The 20,332-nt window shown below is 30.3% G+C and overlaps 2 protein-coding genes and 1 long non-coding RNA gene across 3 annotated transcripts; all 3 read right to left on the bottom strand.

The window, feature by feature from the left end:
* Positions 1–55: 55 nt before the first annotated feature.
* LOC115723124 (histidine kinase CKI1) lies at positions 56–5,901 on the bottom strand. Its single transcript, XM_061104985.1, has 6 exons — positions 5,716–5,901; positions 4,435–5,187; positions 3,938–4,322; positions 1,763–2,343; positions 449–1,675; positions 56–358 (listed from the first exon to the last, which is right to left on the bottom strand). Exons 1-6 carry the CDS (start codon positions 5,899–5,901, stop codon positions 155–157), a joined length of 3,336 nt encoding a protein of 1,111 aa, XP_060960968.1. The 3' UTR covers positions 56–154.
* A 4,850-nt stretch (positions 5,902–10,751) lies between these two features.
* LOC133030992 (uncharacterized) lies at positions 10,752–12,557 on the bottom strand. Its single transcript, XR_009684543.1, has 2 exons — positions 12,207–12,557; positions 10,752–11,301 (listed from the first exon to the last, which is right to left on the bottom strand). It is a non-coding gene; the product is annotated as an uncharacterized LOC133030992 (long non-coding RNA).
* A 4,639-nt stretch (positions 12,558–17,196) lies between these two features.
* On the bottom strand, positions 17,197–20,072 carry LOC133031477 (histidine kinase CKI1-like). The gene is made up of 5 exons (XM_061104984.1): positions 19,887–20,072; positions 18,604–19,341; positions 18,092–18,467; positions 17,306–17,400; positions 17,197–17,208 (listed from the first exon to the last, which is right to left on the bottom strand). The coding sequence occupies exons 1-5, from the start codon at positions 20,070–20,072 to the stop codon at positions 17,197–17,199; spliced, it is 1,407 nt and encodes a 468-aa protein (XP_060960967.1).
* Positions 20,073–20,332: the final 260 nt, after the last annotated feature.

Here is a 20,332-nt window from a genome sequence, read left to right as displayed (position 1 = left end):
TAACAAGAATAAAATGAGATTGAGAACAGATTAGAAAACATTAACTAGGAAAAACTGCTAAAATGGGAGTTTGTAATTGTACCAAAACTTCTCCTCCCTTGTTCTTGAATGGCTAAGAAAGCTAGAGAAAATAAGCAAAACTGTTGTTAATGGTTCATAGGGAATCCAAGGCTTTTAACAGATCATGATGCTTCAAGGGTTTACTTAGACAATAATCCATTCCAACTTGTTTTGTCTTCTTAGCTTCCTTAGAATTTGGATCATGAGCAGTTAGTCCTATAATTGGTATATGAACACCATAAGATTTCTCCACTTTTCTTATCTCCCTAGTTGCTTCAAATCCATCCATTATAGGCATCTGCAACAAAACCCAATATACATTTATTAGTATACTAAAATAACTTTCATGAGAACAAAATTTTGATGAAAACTACTGCATAGTTATTACCTCACAATCCATTAGGATATAATCATAAGGCAAAGTCATCATAGAATCTCCATGTTTCAGTGGATTGGCCAGTTCATTGGAAATAAGTTGAAAAGCTTCTTTTCCATCTGAACACAGACTAGTAGTTCCACCATGCATTATGATCAACCGACTCACCAATGCTCGAGCAACGAAATCGTCATCAACAACCAAAATTCTCTTCTCACTCAATGGTAGCAGTTGATTCTTACTAGGAGTACTACTACTACTGCTACTGCTACCAGTCTTGGTCAATTTTCTTTTTTCTTCTGGTATTTCACCTTGGAATTGAGTCTTGTATCTAAAAAAAGATGACAACCCTTTACTTGTACTACCAAATTCAACATTGCTGCTAGAAGAAACCTTAGTTGAAACTTTTCTGACTTGTTGATGAGTAGTACTTGGTGTACTAGCATTGCTACTACTACTAGCTTTTGGCGACGACAAAGAACCTCCAAACTCGGGAAGAAGTTTTACCACCTGATACAACCGAGTCCCATGAAAAGGCTTGTGCATGATAATATCATCTTGTTCAAAGAAAGATTTGTAACTGGACACCGAATTTACCAGCCAAACAACTCTGCAGCAACAAGTGTCCCGAACGCTGTTTTTGAACTTACTAACCATCTTAGACAGTTGAGAAATCGGTCCAGCAGTAGTAACATCCATAACCAACACTACCAACCCGCCTGTTTTGCGCTGAAGAAGACGAGGATTAGTACTAGTCTTTTTGAAGAGAGAGCGTATGTAGTTTGTTCCATCCTTATTTGTTGCTTCAACACCAAGATAAGGACTCTGGCTTGTTGATGATGAGTTATTGCTTGAATCAGAATTGATGTTGTTCCCATACTTGATGCACTTTACTTTCTCAAGAGTACTAAGAAGTTGATCCCACTCTTCCACTACAAAAACTTTTATCCCAAGTCTCTTCATAAACTTATGTGAAACTCTTCTTCTTTCATGGTTATGAATCATTAGTATAACATAAGATCTATCTGCCTTGGGAGTTTGATGAGTAAGAACACTCAAAGTAGGACTACAATTCGGAGTTCGAATGTCAATAGATAACAACTCATTACTATCCAATTCATCCTTATTACTGTCAAACACATCTTCACAAACAGATAGAAGAATATTGAACCTGAAACAAGCTCCCTTTTCGCCAATGTCCTTGTCAACAATACTGATTTTTCCATGCATCAACTGCACCTGAATGCAGAAAAGGAATATAAACTCAGAACATATTTGCTAATATTCTTGTGACAAAAAGGTTTTGTTCTATAATAACCAACTTACCAATGACTTGACAATGCCAAGTCCTAAACCAGTGCCTTCTTTAAGTACATAAGTTTCTTTGTCTTGAACATAGTTTTCGAAAAGATCCTTTTGTTTTTCCTTTGGAATTCCTTTCCCTGTATCATCCACTTCAAACACAAACTCCATAACATGTGGATCGCCCATGACTTGATCAAATTCTTCCTCGTCGGCTTTGTTCTTGTAAGACAAGCATGACAACAATCGGATTAGGCTTTGTCGATTCGAGGAGGAGGAATTGATGGTACTTGAGCTTGTTGAACTTGGTTTTTTAGCCCAAGCTCTAAGAACTACATGTCCATGTTCCGGGGTACATTTTATAGCATTGCTTAACAAATTGCCTAGAATTTGTTTAAGCTTTATTCTATCACCTTTGACATGTGAAAACTTTATCACAGAAGCATCACATGGATCCAAAATCAAATCAACTTTTCTTTTAGCTCCAGAAGAGTGGTAAAGATCAACTACCTCTTCCAAAAGTTGAGCCATTTGAAATTCAACCTCTTCTAACTGCATCATTCCAGCTTCAATTTTGCTTGTGTCAAGAATGGTGTTCACTATACCTAAAAAGGCATAAGAAAATGTTGGTAATGTCACACAAGAAACATTCAATCATTTTGCACAATAATTTATAATCATTTGTGAAATGTTCTTTTGCAATGTAATATAAAGACATAAAAATCTATTTTTACCAATTACTCCAATGCTAGTATATAAAATGCAGAATTAAGATACAATTTACTCTTTCACAATATGAATAGAATACTTAATACAATATTTTTACAACACAATACATGCAAAATGTGAATGAAATTGTTTATAATATGCAAAGAGATAAGTTTCTTAAGGGCTTCATCCTATAGGGAAATTTGATTTTCTATGCTTAGAAAATCAAAAAATTTGATTTTTAAACCAATAATTAAAACCCTAAAAAAACTATACCTTTTTTTTCAAAACCCCAAAAATACCCCCAAACTAAAACTATCTCTCTTTCTCTCTCTATCTAGCCGGTCCCAATAATCCCACACCCCAGGTCCGATGGTCGGACCATGGGGTCCGATGGGGTCCGACCAATCGGACCCATCGGACCCCAAGGTCCGCCCCTCGGACCTCTCTCTTCCCCTCTCTCTCAAATCGCAAAAAAAAAAAAAAAAAAAAAAAAAAAAAAAAAATTAAAGCGGGTCGGACCTTCGGTCCGATGGGTCCGACCATCGGACCCGAAGGTCCGACCATCGGACCCTTTCTTCCTCTCTCTCCGGTAATCGCGAGAAAAAAAAAAAAAAAAAAATTCAAAGGTCCGATGGTCGGACCTTGGGGGTCCGATGGGTCCGACCATCGGACCCCCAAGGTCCGACCATCGGACCTTTGTCTTCTTCCCTCTCTCAAATCGCAGGAAAAAAAAAAAAAGTTTCAGAGAAAATCGCAGGAAGTGGGTGGGGGCGGTCAAGAGTGGGTGGGTGCGATCTAGGGTGGGTGGGTGCGGTCTACCGTGGGTGCGGTGGTTCACCGTGGGTGGTGGTCGATCGGCGTTTTGGGTGGAACGCCGGAGGTGGATCGGTTGGATTTGGTGCTTTCTTAGTTGGGTTTCGGGTGGGATTGCTTTGAGAGAGAAAGGAGGAAGAGAGAGAGATGGTTGAGAATAATGAGGGGGGTATTTTTGGGGTTTTGAAAAAAAAGGAATAGTTTTTTTAGGTTTTAAATTTTTGGTTTAAAAATCAAATTTTTTGATTTTCTAAGCATAGAAAATCAAATTTCCCATCCTATATTAGTTGTGGTAAGGTACCTTACATGTAGGGTACGGTCCTAACCATTCATCGATGATCAGATACCTTACACATGAAGCTATTCATACTCTATATGTAGAGTATATTTAGGCTTGAACTTGAGCTAAGGCGAGCTAAACCTGTGTTTAGGACCTACTCAAACTCAGAACTCAAAAATCTTACACATATATGCAATTTGTAGTAAAAAAATATTATCCATTAAGCCCAATAATATCCAAACTTGCCTACCTATGACTTTACCCAAGCAGATAAACAAAATTTACCTTAGACCCATCAATTTTTAGGGTCGGCCCGCCTAAATAAAATTCTACTGTGTTTACTCTCATATAGATAGTAAAGATAGATAAATAAAGATGTGAATGAATACATTTACCTATAAGATCATCAGTACACTTATCAATGTGTCTTAAATTTGTTTCGAGATCAGAACCAGGAGCAACTTCCTTATAAGAAAAATCTATGAGACCACTAATGCCAGCCAACGGAGCTCGAATATCATGGCTAGCTCTAGCAAAAGCTAGATTTTGATCTTCATTCTTCTTTTGAGCTAGTTTAGTTGCCTCCATTTGTTTTATAAGAGTTGCTCTCAAATAGTTCTCTACTATGGCATCTCTAAAGTTTTTCAAAACAAAGTAGAAAATGAGGAATATGGTTAGAACCATTATTGATATGAGGAGAATGAGTTGTCCCTTAATGTGTTTATGAATAAACTTGATTAATCCACTTTGTGGGAGTGCTAATACATAAACCTGATCAAATTTAAGAAAGAGACATCAAAGTTAGATTATTAGTACATTTATCCCAAAACGAATCAAAATAGAACATAAGATTATAATTTCATTCATTACCAATAAAGTACTATCAAAATATTAATACTGTACTTACAGATTGAACTCCAATCAAATCAAGTGAAGAACAATAAAAGTTGTAACTTGCTCCTTGAATGTTAATAACATTAGCTCTTGTTGTTGATGAAATACCAATATAAGGATGACAAGTAACATTTCCAATATGAGTATTTGGTTTAACCAATTCAAAAGAAACCAAAACATTACTATTACCATTATTGTCATCATGATCATCCACAACAACATTAAACTTCAACTGAGTCCCTTTAATCTCATCATTAACAATCATTTGACCATCTTTGGTAGTCAAATACAAACTCCCACCAACAAGATTAACCTCATCATAGTACTCATCAACCAATTCCTTCACCAAAAATCCCAAAATGATAACCCCTTTATTAACATTATTAATAGTGGCTGATTTAAGGAGTAAGAGATCATGACCATTGTCCCATTTGCTACCCAAATAAGCATAAGAGCCATTCATGCTCTTGAAGGCTAATTCTCTAAACCAAGTTGCATTAGTGGTGATATTTGGGTTGAATTTGACTACATCTCCAAGTAGCTTTCCAGTGTTATGATCCACACTTTGTCTGTACCAAGTATTATTATTATTAGTCTTGGATGATGAAGAAGAATTGGAGTGCAATGCAAATGTTTGATTGTTGAGTTGGTCCTTGCCATAGGAGAAAATGAGTTGACCTTCCAATCCTACGTATGAGATTTGACTCAAGTGTGGGGTCATCACTAGTGTTTGAAACAAAATTGGAGCCACCTGAAAATATATATATATAAAAAACACAAAAATCTTACATAGCAAAATAAAATGAAACTTTTGTAATCAAGAGTTAATTTGATCAGTTCTAAAAAAAATAATTTTTGGGGTCCTTTCTATATAATAAATAATATTTTTAGAAATTATTAAAAAAAAATATGTGTATTTAATAAAAAAAAAATTCATTTGGGCATCTAATAGGAGTGAGTCCTAAACGCGGGTCTAACACGCCTTAATCTAGGGTCGATTCTGTTAGTAATTGAGTACCTAATTAAATATTTATATATTTTGTAAAAGAAATTATGAATCGATAAATTATAATGATATGTGCATTCAAAATATGTATCGAAATATTATATTCGATGTAACAATTATTTTAACCAATTATATTTATTTAAATTGAAACTGTTGTTTTAAAAATAGTGTCATATCACTAGATTAAGTTTTGATGCATATTTTAAGTGTATATATCACTATTCTTAATAAAATAAGTATGAATTAGATGAAAATTTATATATAAATACTAACCTTATTCTCAATGTCCGAAAATGAGATATTAGACTTAATGAGTGTGTTATTGAGAAATGTAGCCAAATTAGGTGTAGAAGAAGTTGTTTGACTAAAAATCCTTGTAATCCTCTCAATTTGGGATTTGAGTCTTGAATGTAAATTGTTGGAACTTGAATTTATATCATCTTTTAAACCTTCAACCATCTCATACCAACATGGTAATAGTAAACCCACAAGTACCAACAATACACTTGCCTGCATTTATTTATTTATTTATTTGACAATACATTAATTATAATTCTCTAAACTAAAATAAATAAGAAAAAAAATACAATAAATATAATATTATCTTGATAATTAAGTTTAGAAATAAATATACCAATAGTGTGACCACAAAAAGTCTCCGCACTACTATGGGTGATAGCTTCATCATGGGGATCTTCAAGTTATTGCAATTGAGAAACAAAGATACTAATAATTATTAAAAATATTATTATTAGCATTAAAAATATTGAAGGTCATAAGCTAAATTCAGTAATTCATGCCATTGAAAAGTGATATACACACACCACACTAAATATACCAAAGAAAAGAAATGTGTATAAACATTTTACATAGTGTTTTAATTAGTTATACTTCATTGCACAATAATATGTTGAGATTTGAATTGATACTAGAAAAGAAAAGAAAAAAGACCAATTAATATCAAAGGTAGTGTTAGAATTTGAGGAATAAGATGAATGAGGTTCCATCCAAAAATCAATTGGCAATAGGAGGAGTAGCTCATTCATCTTATATATCACAATTTATTTTCATAAATTAGCAATGTGGGACTAACTTTAATAGGTACTAATTTTATATATTAACCTATGAAATGAATATCAAAACGGAAAGAAAAAAAAAACTTCTTCTTTCACTTATTATACCAAAACACTATATAGGTGATATTCTTCTTTTAAAAATATATATTTTTTTTATTAATTTTTTTTTTAAAAAAAAAAAAATAGCTTCTTAGTTCATAGACAAAACAATCTACAGAAATAAAAACAAAGTAACCCTTCATTATCAATCATCATCCTATTATCGACTCAAAATATTAAAAACACCTAAATCATTTAATTACTAAAATAAAATTAGAACCAAGAAAGAAAGAAGTCAATGATAACGTTCTTATTATTTTTACAAAACTAGCAATATACATAACAAAAATTCAGATCCCTCGTTCACAAGAAAAAACAAAAACATAAAAGAGCACAATCCAACTAATTGAAGTTTTAATAGAAAAGAGAAAGAAAGAATTAAACTAATATAAAAATAATATATGAATGTTAATAGACATGACTAACCAATATAACTTGTGTAGAACAACCTTTTGTGTGAATCAAAATAGAATAAGCAAAAAAAGTGAGAGGAAATCCTTGGATTATTTGAAAGAAAAAAAAAGACCTCCAAATATATGTTTATATATAAGGTACTAATATATATTCTATAAATATATATTGCCATATACGTATATATTCTATAAATATATATACTCTATAAATATATGTATATATGTATATAGATATATGATCAGATTTGATTTGATACACAATCAATTACCTTTAATTTTCTACTCTTTTCAAATAGATATAGATATTTATGTTTGTGTTCCAAATTGATTGGAGTAATGCTGTGACTAACTACAATACTTGAGGAAATGTGCTAATATATAAATATATTAAAATACCAACCAATCAATTAAATTAGGTTGATCATATAATTTGTAATATGTAATACTATACCTTAACTAATTTGGACTAAACCATTTAAAATGAGACCAAATGAATTCGGTGTCAATAATTTAGTCAATCTGTGCCATTTATAATTCTATGGTTCTGTGGTTTTGAAATTCTCGCATGTGGTTCAAAGTTCAAACCAAACCAAATTCCTTAATCTTTTCTATAAACTTAATATAATTTTTTTTTATTAAAAATTAATATTTAAAAACAATCTTAGCATAATATTAATAATAATTTAATATTATTTTAAAAATAACTATTTTCATTGTTATTTATTAATTACATCTTATAAACTTTAAAAAGTAAAAGAATTCAGTAAAAAAAATATAACATTTAGTAATATACAAACTAAAACTTCGAAACAAATCAATTCTTTTTTAATGGCGCGTTTATTAAACTGTAATTAAAATCAGAATAATCAATGGGAGAAATGTATTAATTTAAAATAGAAAATAATCGGAAACAACATTTTATTATGAAGTTTACTAAACTATCCGAAAAGAAAACTACAATCATATTATTTTGTTTACATAACTAGGAAAGGTAATTTAATTTGACAAAATTGTCATTATTTAAACATGTAATTATTTTCTGTTTATAGATTTTTAAGGAATATATTTGTCTTTCTCATTTTTAATTAATAAAATTAAAATTAAAATAAATTAAGTAAGGAAATGCATTCCCTATAAAAATGGGGGAGAATCTTTTCCCTTGTTTTCTCCCTAATTTGTGTGGGTCATTAATTTCTTCCTTTCCAAAATTTAGTAAATAATTGTATGTGAATCAATACTATATTATTCATTCCTATTCCCTTTAAGTAAACATGCAATAAGTGGGAGGTCCTGGGTTCGAGTCCCAGGTAAAACATGATGTAATATATAAAACGCTTAAATCAAAAAAAAAAAAACATGCAATAAGTGGATGATTTAGTTTGAGATTAATTAATCTAATTCAGTTTTGAATTTTTAAAAACTAGTATTATTGATTTGGTTTGAAAAAAATTAAAAATTCGGAGAACACCCCTAAATTAAATGTTGTTTTGACAATTATGTACTAATATATGTTTCATTAATCATTTTTCATTACCATTATATAGATTAGTGATTGAAAATATTTGAATTTATTCTACAACCAGAGTTTATTTCTCAAATTGTGAAAATCCATTTACACTTTTTGTGAAAAGAGACTCCATGATTTTGAAGATTTCAAGTGTCCCTTATCTTTCATGCTTGAAATTACTCAAATCACTTTCAATGAAAGTACCAATGATAGTTAACGGGTCATCTTCTAAACAAGATAAATTTTTCGAAATAAACTAAAGTTTTATTTTCTCATTCCATATCTAGCGTTCTCTATGTAATTATATATTTATAAGTTCTATACACCACATACCATTACTAATAAATTGCTAATAAGTTTCTACACTATTTTCATAGTTTAACATTTCAGTAAAATGTTTCACTTTCACATGTCAAAATAAAATGAGGAACTAAGGTTGAAAATTTTTCAAGTCAAAATCAGCACAATGATTCCATGGTATACATAGTTTCTCCATTTTTATATATAAAAGAGTAGATTGAATGTGAAAAAAAAAAATAAAAACCTACAAAATTTCAAACTAAAAAGAATAATATATTATCTAAATATTAAATCAAGTTTAACTCGACTAAATTATTTTATTTCTGAGCAACTAAAACAAACAATCAGCTTACCAATGACAAAATAAAAAGAATAAATCAAAGGGATAGAATACAAAAAAAAAAAAAAATAGACACAATCTAAGAAAAACTAAACTAGAAAGTTAAATTTTAGGAAACAAAATTCCAATCTCTTAGCCAATAGTGAATAGGGTCAATTTGAACTTAACCAAATCCCATAATCCAATAAAGAAGAGAGAAAAAAAAAAACACATAAACCATAGTAACAATCAAAAATCTAATTATAATTTTTTTTAAAAAAAAAACAGAACTTACTTGTAAAATCTTGTTGCTCAATCACTATGATAAGAGAACATAGATGGAGTTCTTTTTTTTTTCTAGTATAGAATTTGGGAAGAAGAATTAGATGAGAAAGGCTAGATTTATCTATAATACTTCACAAAATTTAAAAAGGTTGTGTTAAAGTTAAATATATGTATGGAAGTAAGAGATTTGTATCTTAATTTCCCTTATAAAGTTTCATTCTAATTATTAGTATGTAATTTATTGATACTTTTATTTTCTATCTGTATTTGTTGATTTGGCCAAATCCCACAGATTTCATTCTTTTCTTCTTCTTCTATATATGTTTATAAGTTATAATAATAAACTTCTTTAATTTTGAAATATAAACATAGATTATAATAGATACACAAAAATTTTATACATAATTTATAATTTGAGATGCAGTTTTTTTGAAAAAAAATTATATAAAATAATGTTGTAAATTATATAGGACAGGGTGCAAATTTATAATGAATATACCTGTAAATTAAATTGTGCAAATCATGTAATTTATTTTCCAAAATACTGAAAACCCAGTTCTCATCATTCTATATAAGGTGTGAATAATAAATTTTTGCTAATTTATTCTATAAAAACTAGTTATTAATATTAATTACACCTAATTATTACACACAAATTTATGATGGTGCATAATTTTCCACATTCTTTCTTGATATTTTCTTATTTTATAAATATTTTTTATGTGAATAAATCTAGATCTTTTTATATTCTGCATTCACACACACATCAATAGGTCACACATCAAATTTTGATTCTATTCTTTGTTTTTCACTAATGTAGTAAAAAAAAATATCAAATAATGATTCCCATGATTTTTGTTATTAGCAGTAATATAAAAATATTCATTACTTTATTTAAAGTCAAATTAATTAGATAAATATAATAAACATACTAATTACACTCTATTTTAAAATAAAAAAATACATTTAGATATAAGATAAAATAATTAGTAATTATTAAAAAAAAAAAAAAATCGTACTTAATATTTAAAACAAAATTTTTTTTAGTAATTATATAATATAATTACAAATAATTCTTATGAGAGTATACAAATTTGAGAGTGTAGTTTGAACCTCTCAATTATCTCCAATTACACAGATACAATCTAATTACGTAATTAGACAAATTTATAAAACTGTATAATTACTTTTAATTACACTCAATTCTAATTCTCTTTTAGCTTTCCAAACAGGCCTTCATACGAACTCAAAACATTTATTCCTCATTTATAAATCTTTTTTCTCCAGTTTATGATTATTATGGGAAAAGCTGTAATAAGAGATTCATCTATTCATATTATTTTCTGTTTTTCTTTTCATGGCCATTCATCTCAGAAAAACTAAACCAACAACAATGACTAAAGAAATTAATTGTTACTACAAAAATACAACAACACAAGAATTATTAGGTCCAACTACACTTAACTTTCACAACACCTATGCCAAAATATTGTCGCAACTTCAAGCAGTCATAATCCAACACTAGAAATAAGCTTTTCATTAAAAAAAAAAAAAGAAAAGAAAATGGTGGCATCAATTTATCTTTGTTTTCTTAGACTTGACTGGCAGCTTCTCAAGCACATCATCATTTTCCGATGAACTCCCGTCAAGCGGTTCGTCGGGGACATCATTGGGAACATTATGTTTGGTGATGTATTCTTTCAGTATGCTCATGCTTGCCTCTTTCAATGAAACCAGTTGCTCAGAAAGGGTTCCATTATTTGCATTGGCAGAATATGTTTCTGAGCCAAGTGAGAATGAAACCTTAACCAGAGGTGTAGGTGTTAGAACTGTATCTTTGACTTGAACCTCCATTATATGCTGCACAATAATCAATCCAATAATCCCACTTCAATTACCTCCATTATCATTAAAATATTTTATGTACATTATAAATTCATTTCACTCCATGAGGCATTTTATCAAATACCTAATGTCCAATGTTCATGACAAGACTCAAGCCAAGAACAATTCAATATACAAAACCACAACCTTGCAAAACAAAAGGCTGATTAAATTTTTTGCCCTCTAAACTTTGACATGTACTAAATTATGTTTTCTAAACTTTTCTAGCCGTTAAAAATTCTCCAATTTAAGGACTTTTGTCTAATTTCATTCAATTTTACTAATTCGGAGATTGTTTATGTAATAAATCATGCTGCTCAAATTTTGACATATACCAAATCATATTCACTCAACTTTCATCCTTGTTAGAATTTTCTTATCAAAATTAGACAAAATTCTTTAAATCCAACAATGTCAATAGTTTAGGGGGAATTTTTAACAGCCTTAAAAATTCAGGAGGTATAATTTAGTACATGTTAAAATCCGGGCAAAAATTCTAATTAACAAAGCAACATAATTGAAAATATGCAAATGAATCTCAAGTCCTTTAAGAGAAACAGAGTACAAATACTTTAATGTGTTGAGATAAACATGATATAATTAATTTTTTTTAACTTGATCTTAAGGCATAAATAAAAACAAAAAACCTGGCATAAGAAAGAACATGATATCTATTACTCATAGCATAATTAACTCATTGAGGTGTTTTATCAAACATATGGTAGCCATTCTTAAATAGAACAAAAACATTGAATAATTTTGATATTTTTAGTTCATAATACTAGAAATCTAACATTAAAGAGGCTTAGTTACACATACAGAGTCGGAAACCACCCTATGCTTTAAATTTAGCTCTTAGAACAAAGTTTCATTGATAATACCTTAAGGTTGATGGAAAGAAGACAAGATGAGAGGTGAGTAGGTCAGCAGTTACAGTGTCGAGATTAGAGCATCCACAACGGCGGCGGCGGCGGCGAGGACAGGGAAGAGACGAAGGAGTTGATCTTGTGAGGTGAGAAGGGTTACCGTAGTGGCGGAGACGATGGGATATGGAGAATAAAGAAATTATAATTTTATTTTTGTAAAGAAAGATATTATAATTTCATTTTAGGATTTTTTTTTTACATGAGATAATTTGTTAAAAAAAAAAACACACACAAAAATAATATTAAAAAAATATAAAAATACGTTAGTACAAAATTTTAAATATTTCTATGATTATATTAGGCGGCAACTACGTGTAAGGCACGTTGTATTTTCTTTTTAGTTTTTTTTTTATAATTTTTTTATGTAAAATATTTAATTTAATAATAGAAATATTATTTAAATTTTATTAAAAAAATTAGAAGATAAGATGTTTACCCATTTAAAAAATATTACATAGGATAAATTTTTTATTATAATTTTTAAAATATTAATTATATGTAATTTATAATTTAAGATAAAAATTTAGCAATTTCTTCTTGTTTTGTCTCTTCAATAGAATATATATTAAAATTCTTATATAGATCTTTGAGTCTTTCATCTTCTTTTGATCAACATAAATTTGTAGTATCCAACACTTAGTTGACAATTTATTAAAAATACTTTCAATATATTTAATCTTTTCAGAGAAATAAATTATAAAAATTGGTATTAGTCTTCAATTATTGATGATGTTACTATATAAATAAATAAGTATAGCTTGAAATGTTAGGATCATTATTTATATTACATTAGATCTGAAAAGTTATTTTACTTCGTGATTAAGATACACTTTCAGTGTTGCCCTTTATTTGAGCATATAATCTTACACTAAAAATATAATTATTTTTACGCTTGGATGAACTTGTCTGTATCAATGACTTATAATATATAAATGGGTAAATAACTTGCTAAAATCCTTCTTGGGACTAAACTCAAAACTAAAACATGTCAAGATAGTGTGACTTGGAGAGTTCAGTCTCGGGACGACTTGGACTTCATTTTGTTCTTGCTGTGCGACATGTTGCAAAGTTTATTTTGAAAAAAAAAAATATGAGATTTAAAAGCGGGATCCTAACTTTTTGTTTGGATATGTATATATTTATAAAGTAACGTTAGATCAAAAGTTTAAATTTGTCACGGTTTTCAAGAAAACTATGTGATTAGCAAAGATGTGCACTGTAATTAGAAAATCATTATAGTGTGCCTAAATATTAGGGCATTACACTAGAGCTAAAAATAGACAATCCCTTCCTACACTGATAGTAGGCATGGTGAACTCTCTCTATGGGTGGGGCGAGTACCGTGGCAATTGAATGCATTGTAAATGTAAACTAGGATTGAACCACGAGCTTGAGGGAGGAAAGTTGGGAAAAGTAGCCACTCTCTTCGCTCAAGCCATGGCTTGAAGAATCTTCAAGCTTTACCCAGAAAACCCATTAGACCATTCCTTCTCGAAATTTCTTCAGATGCACTTTTGCAAGACCTGTTAGTACTTCGACGTCGGTCTATACTCTGGCGCTGCGCAAGTAGAACCCAAATAGAGATAATAGGAAAAGAGAAAGAAAGAGAACAAATTTCTACCTTCTTTTCTTTTTTATAAATTTTTAAATTTATTTAGTATAATATAAAAGGAACTAAAGGAAAAACTGTTGGAAATTATTTTACCAGGATCTTAGATCTACTCACAAGTATGTTGATTAACACCCTAAATATGAACTTTCTAAAACGATGAAATAAACACATATAAAGTTTAGGAAACCTTACATTGGGTGCAGCGGAATATAATGACTTCTTCCGTTCAGATATCTAGCCCTTGATTCCTTTATGTAGCAGAGCATTATCAATATCTGAACCTGGATCTCTTTCTCTAATTCTTTAGTGCTGAAACTCCTTCTAGCTGAAAGTCTTTCTTCACGATCTTCCTCACTATGATTCAGGTATCACTTGCTGTGTGCGGGCACTACTCTCACACTAAGAATTTCGAAATTTCAATGAACAAGAGAGAGAGAGAGAGAGAGAGAGAGAGTGGGTTCGGCCAAAGATAGGGAGAGAGAGAGGCTCTGTTTTTTCTGAATGAAAAAGTAGAAAATTTAGTGTAAATTTCCTGAAGCCTTCACTATCTATTTATAGCATTCCACTAGGGTTAGGTTTGAATTATTTGGCATTAAAATAATGAAAATATCAGTTTAAATTCCCTACAAAAGTGGCCGGCCATGCATAGTGGATTTGGGACTCACTTTTTACAATTTTGCAGTTTTATCTTTTCTGCATCTGATTTTCTCAAAAACGCCAATTTTCTAATTCAACCATTTAAATGACAATTCTAACTATTTAATAACTATAAATAATTATTAAATAATATTGTCATTTATCATATTTATTAATTGAATCATACAAAGTATCATAATTAACAAATATGCCCCTAAAACTCTTTCTTTACAATTTCGCCCTTAATTAGTGAAAAATTCACAAATAGACATAGTCTAATTTGAGAATTATAATTGATTAATCAAAACCAATTATATGAGTCTTACAAGCAATATTATCTCAACTAGTGCGGGGACCATGGGTCTATATAACCGAGCTTCCAATAAGTAGATCAAGAATTTATCACTAAAATTCACTAACTTATTAATTCTTCGTTGAATCCACGCATAGAACTTAGAATTGCACTCTCAGTATATAGAATGGTCTATATGTTCCACCATATAGACACATCATTAGTTATCCATTGTTATAATCCTAATTTGATCAATGATTCTCTATATGAATGATCTACACTGTAAAGGGATTAGATTACCGTTACACCCTACAATGTATTTAATCCTTAAAACACTTAACCCCGTATAAATGATATTTCAACTTATGTGAAATGAGTACTCCACCATTTATGTTCGTTTGGTCAAGCTCGAAGGAGATCATCCTTTACTTACTATTCGCCAGATAGAAGCTATAGATTCCATGTTTATGTTAGCGCTCCCACTCAACTGCACTACCGTGTTCCCAAAATGTACGTATCACCCTGACCTAAAAGTAGGCTTAACTAACAAATCAAAGAACACGAATAGCCTCTTGAGATTGAGCCTAATCATAACAGGATTAAGATCATTTGATCTAGGATCAACTAGGCGATATTGACTTGAATAGATATTACGGTAAGTTTAATAAATCTAAGTCAAAGTTCAATATCGGTCCCTTCCGATGCATACTCCATGCATCCAACCTGAGCTTTACTTTAACCAATGCTCTGGAAAGAACATAGCATTTCTCCAAATGCAAGTAAACTCTGTTGTAGATTATCATATCAGTAAAACCCTATGTCTGATAAATCTAGGAAACTTTATTCACATAGTCATGTTTACTTTCCAATGTGTTGACAACACAATAAACAGGATCAAGTATGTGAAAAGGTTTCAGATAAATTCATACATAATGTACATATAATCATGAAATAAAGCATGTGAACCATGCAACATTAAATGTTATTTCTGATCTATATTAATAAGTAAATCTGATTATATTGAAATGAGTTTTATTTAGGGCATAAAACCCAACAAAAACTTACTCCAAAAAGCTTATAATCTTAAAGTGTTATTTATTTATACCATAAAAAGTTAACTCTTATAATTTTTTTCATATATTGTATAATTTCTACTTAAATTTTTGGACACCCCATCTAATATTCAATGCAATCTAATTGCATATTCAAAAATAATATCTAATCTAATTTGATCACAATTGGATATTTAATGTTCGGTGATCAATTTTAATTAGATCATTCATTATCAAATCAATTTATATACACCCCTAAATATAGTAAACAATTGCTTCAATTATCCTATTTTTTTTTAAAAAAAAAGAAAAAGGTAATTATTGAGGAAGAGTATAAATTCTTTTATCAACAAAAAAATCAAAAAAATTCTGTTAAGGTTGTTCTTTATTCTTTTAATATATTCTAACACTTTTTTTATCAAAAAATTCTAACGCTTGTTTTTATGATATTTGGATTTTTTTTTCTACATACTTGGCAAAAACTACATAAAAATATGAAATAATTAAGAGAAATGCTAAAGGGCACTAGTGGTGCTTAGCACTCTCTTATGTGTTAATATCACTATTGGTCTAACTAAATATTAGATCCCATATAATTTAATATAATAGTTTTTAAAAAGTATCGCTAGCCAATCGCAATGTGATATGTCGAGAAAGTACTAATCACCGTTAGTACGTAATAGCAATGCTCAATAATTAATTAGTGAAGAAAGTGATAGGAGAAATAGGGGAGAAAGTGTGTGGTTTAAAGTGTGTGGTTTAAGCGACAATGGCGGACCTCTCACCATCAACATCTACCCATTCCTGAGTCCAAGCTGACCCTCACTTCCCCAAAGAGTACGCTTTCTTCGGCAGCACTTCCAACCCAATCGTCGACGGTTCCATCACTTACAACAACGTAATGGAAGCTAATTTCGACACCCTCGTCACAGCTCTAGAGAAAAATGGGTTCCCCTCCATGCCAATCATAATCGGCGAAATGGGTTGGCCCACTGACGGTGACCCAAACGCGAATTACGAAAACGCTAAACGATTCAACCAAGGTCTCATTAAGCGAATTGTTCAAGGACAGGGGACCCCAAAACGGTCTACTCTGCCTGATGTCTATATCTTCGCTCTAATCGATGAAGATGCCAAGAGTATCGACCCAGGGAACTTTGAGAGACACTGGGGTATTTTCAATTTTGATGGGACAGTAAAATACAATCTCGATATGGGTAATGGAAAGAATTTGGTTCCGGCCAAAGGGGTCAGGTATTTGGCTCGGCAATGGTGTATAATGGCGCCACAAGCCAATCTAATGGACCCCAATTTGGCTGAGAGTGTAGAAATTGCCTAGAATTTGTTTAAGCTTTATTCTATCACCTTTGACATGTGAAAACTTGATCACAGAAGCATCACATGGATCCAAAATCAAATCAACTTTTCTTTTAGCTCCAGAAGAGTGGTAAAGATCAACTACCTCTTCCAAAAGTTGAGCCATTTGAAATTCAACCTCTTCTAACTGCATCATTCCAGCTTCAATTTTGCTTGTGTCAAGAATGGTGTTCACTATACCTAAAAAGGCATAAGAAAATGTTGGTAATGTCACACAAGAAACATTTAATCATTTTGCACAATAATTTATAATCATTTGTGAAATGTTCTTTTGCAATGTAATATAAAGACATAAAAATCTATTTTTACCAATTACTCCAATGCTAGTATATAAAATGCAGAATTAAGATACAATTTACTCTTTCACAATATGAATAGAATACTTAATACAATATTTTTACAACACAATACATGCAAAATGTGAATGAAATTGTTTATAATATGCAAAGAGATAAGTTTCTTAAGGGCTTCATCCTATATTAGTTGTGGTAAGGTACCTTACATGTAGGGTACGGTCCTAACCATTCATCGATGATCAGATACCTTACACATGAAGCTATTCATACTCTATATGTAGAGTATATTTAGGCTTGAACTTGAGCTAAGGCGAGCTAAACCTGTGTTTAGGACCTACTCAAACTCAGAACTCAAAAATCTTACACATATATGCAATTTGTAGTAAAAAAATATTATCCATTAAGCCCAATAATATCCAAACTTGCCTACCTATGACTTTACCCAAGCAGATAAACAAAATTTACCTTAGACCCATCAATTTTCAGGGTCGGCCCGCCTAAATAAAATTCTACTATGTTTACTCTCATATAGATAGTAAAGATAGATAAATAAAGATATGAATGAATACATTTACCTATAAGATCATCAGTACACTTATCAATGTGTCTTAAATTTGTTTCGAGATCAGAACCAGGAGCAACTTCCTTATAAGAAAAATCTATGAGACCACTAATGCCAGCCAACGGAGCTCGAATATCATGGCTAGCTCTAGCAAAAGCTAGATTTTGATCTTCATTCTTCTTTTGAGCTAGTTTAGTTGCCTCCATTTGTTTTATAAGAGTTGCTCTCAAATAGTTCTCTACTATGGCATCTCTAAAGTTTTTCAAAACAAAGTAGAAAATGAGGAATATGGTTAGAACCATTATTGATATGAGGAGAATGAGTTGTCCCTTAATGTGTTTATGAATAAACTTGATTAATCCACTTTGTGGGAGTGCTAATACATAAACCTGATCAAATTTAAGAAAGAGACATCAAAGTTAGATTATTAGTACATTTATCCCAAAATGAATCAAAATAAAACATAAGATTATAATTTCATTCATTACCAATAAAGTACTATCAAAATATTAATACTGTACTTACAGATTGAACCCCAATCAAATCAAGTGAAGAACAATAAAAGTTGTAACTTGCTCCTTGAATGTTGATAACCGTAGCTCTTGTTGTTGATGAAGTACCAATATAAGGATGACAAGTAACATTTCCAATATGAGTATTTGGTTTAACCAATTCAAAAGAAACCAAAACATTACTATTACCAGTATTGTCATCATGATCATCCACAACAACATTAAACTTCAACTGAGTCCCTTTAATTTCATCATTAACAATCATTTGACCATCTTTGGTAGTCAAATACAAACTCCCACCAACAAGATTAACCTCATCATAGTACTCATCTACCAATTCCTTCACCAAAAATCCCAAAATGATAACCCCTTTATTAACATTATTAATAGTGGCTGATTTAAGGAGTAAGAGATCATGACCATTGTCCCATTTAGTACCCAAATAAGCATAAGAGCCATTCATGCTCTTGAAGGCTAATTCTCTAAACCAAGTTGCATTAGTGGTGATATTTGGGTTGAATTTGACTACATCTCCAAGTAGCTTTCCAGTGCTATGATCCACACTTTGTTTGTACCAAGTATTATTATTAGTCTTGGATGATGAAGAAGAAGAATTGGAGTGCAATGCAAATGTTTGATTGTTGAGTTGGTCCTTGCCATAGGAGAAAATGAGTTGACCTTCCAATCCTATGTATGAGATTTGACTCAAGTGTGGGGTCATCACTAGTGTTTGAAACAAAATTGGAGCCACCTGAAAATATATATATACACATATATATATATAAACACAAAAATCTTACATAGCAAAATAAAATGGAACTATTGTAATCAAGGTTGGCTCTGAGTTAATTTGAGTTTTAGAAAAAACAATTTTTGGGGCTTTTTTTATAAAAATAAATAGTATTTTTAAAAATTATTAAAAAATATATGTATATTTAATAAATAAAAATTTATTTGGACCCCTAATAGGAGTGGGTCCTAAACGCGGGTCTAACACGCCTTAGCTTAGGTCAATTCTGTTTGTAATTGAGTACTTAATTAAATATTTATATATTTTGTAAAAGAAATTACGAATCGATAAATTATAATGATATGTGCATTCAAAATATGTATCAAAATATTATATTCGATGTAACAATTATTTTAACTAATTATATTTATTTAAATTGAAACTGTTGTTTTAAAAAATAGTGTCATATCACTAGATTAAGTTTTGATGCATATTTTAAGTGTACATATCACTATTTTTAATAAAATAAGTATGAATTAGATGAAAATTTATATATAAATACTAACCTTATTCTCAATGTCCGAAAATGAGATATTAGACTTAATGAGTGTGTTATTGAGAAATGTAGCCAAATTAGGTGTAGAAGAAGTTGTTTGACTAAAAATCCTTGTAATCCTCTCAATTTGGGATTTGAGTCTTGAATGTAAATTGTTGGAACTTGAATTTATATCATCTTTTAAACCTTCAACCATCTCATACCAACATGGTAATAGTAAACCCACAAGTACCAACAATACACTTGCCTGCATTTATTTATTTATTTATTTGACAATACATTAATTATAATTCTCTAAACTAAAATAAATAAGAAAAAAAATACAATAAATATAATATTATCTTGATAATTAAGTTTAGAAATAAATATACCAATAGTGTGACCACAAAAAGTCTCCGCACTACTATGGGTGATAGCTTCATCATGGGGATCTTCAAGTTATTGCAATTGAGAAAA

The sequence above is a fragment of the Cannabis sativa genome, chromosome 9, assembly GCF_029168945.1.
Source record: "Cannabis sativa cultivar Pink pepper isolate KNU-18-1 chromosome 9, ASM2916894v1, whole genome shotgun sequence".
In the NCBI taxonomy this organism is placed as follows: Eukaryota; Viridiplantae; Streptophyta; class Magnoliopsida; order Rosales; family Cannabaceae; genus Cannabis; species Cannabis sativa.
Note: the sequence above shows the minus strand (reverse complement) of the source record. Positions and strands in the feature narration are given on the sequence as shown.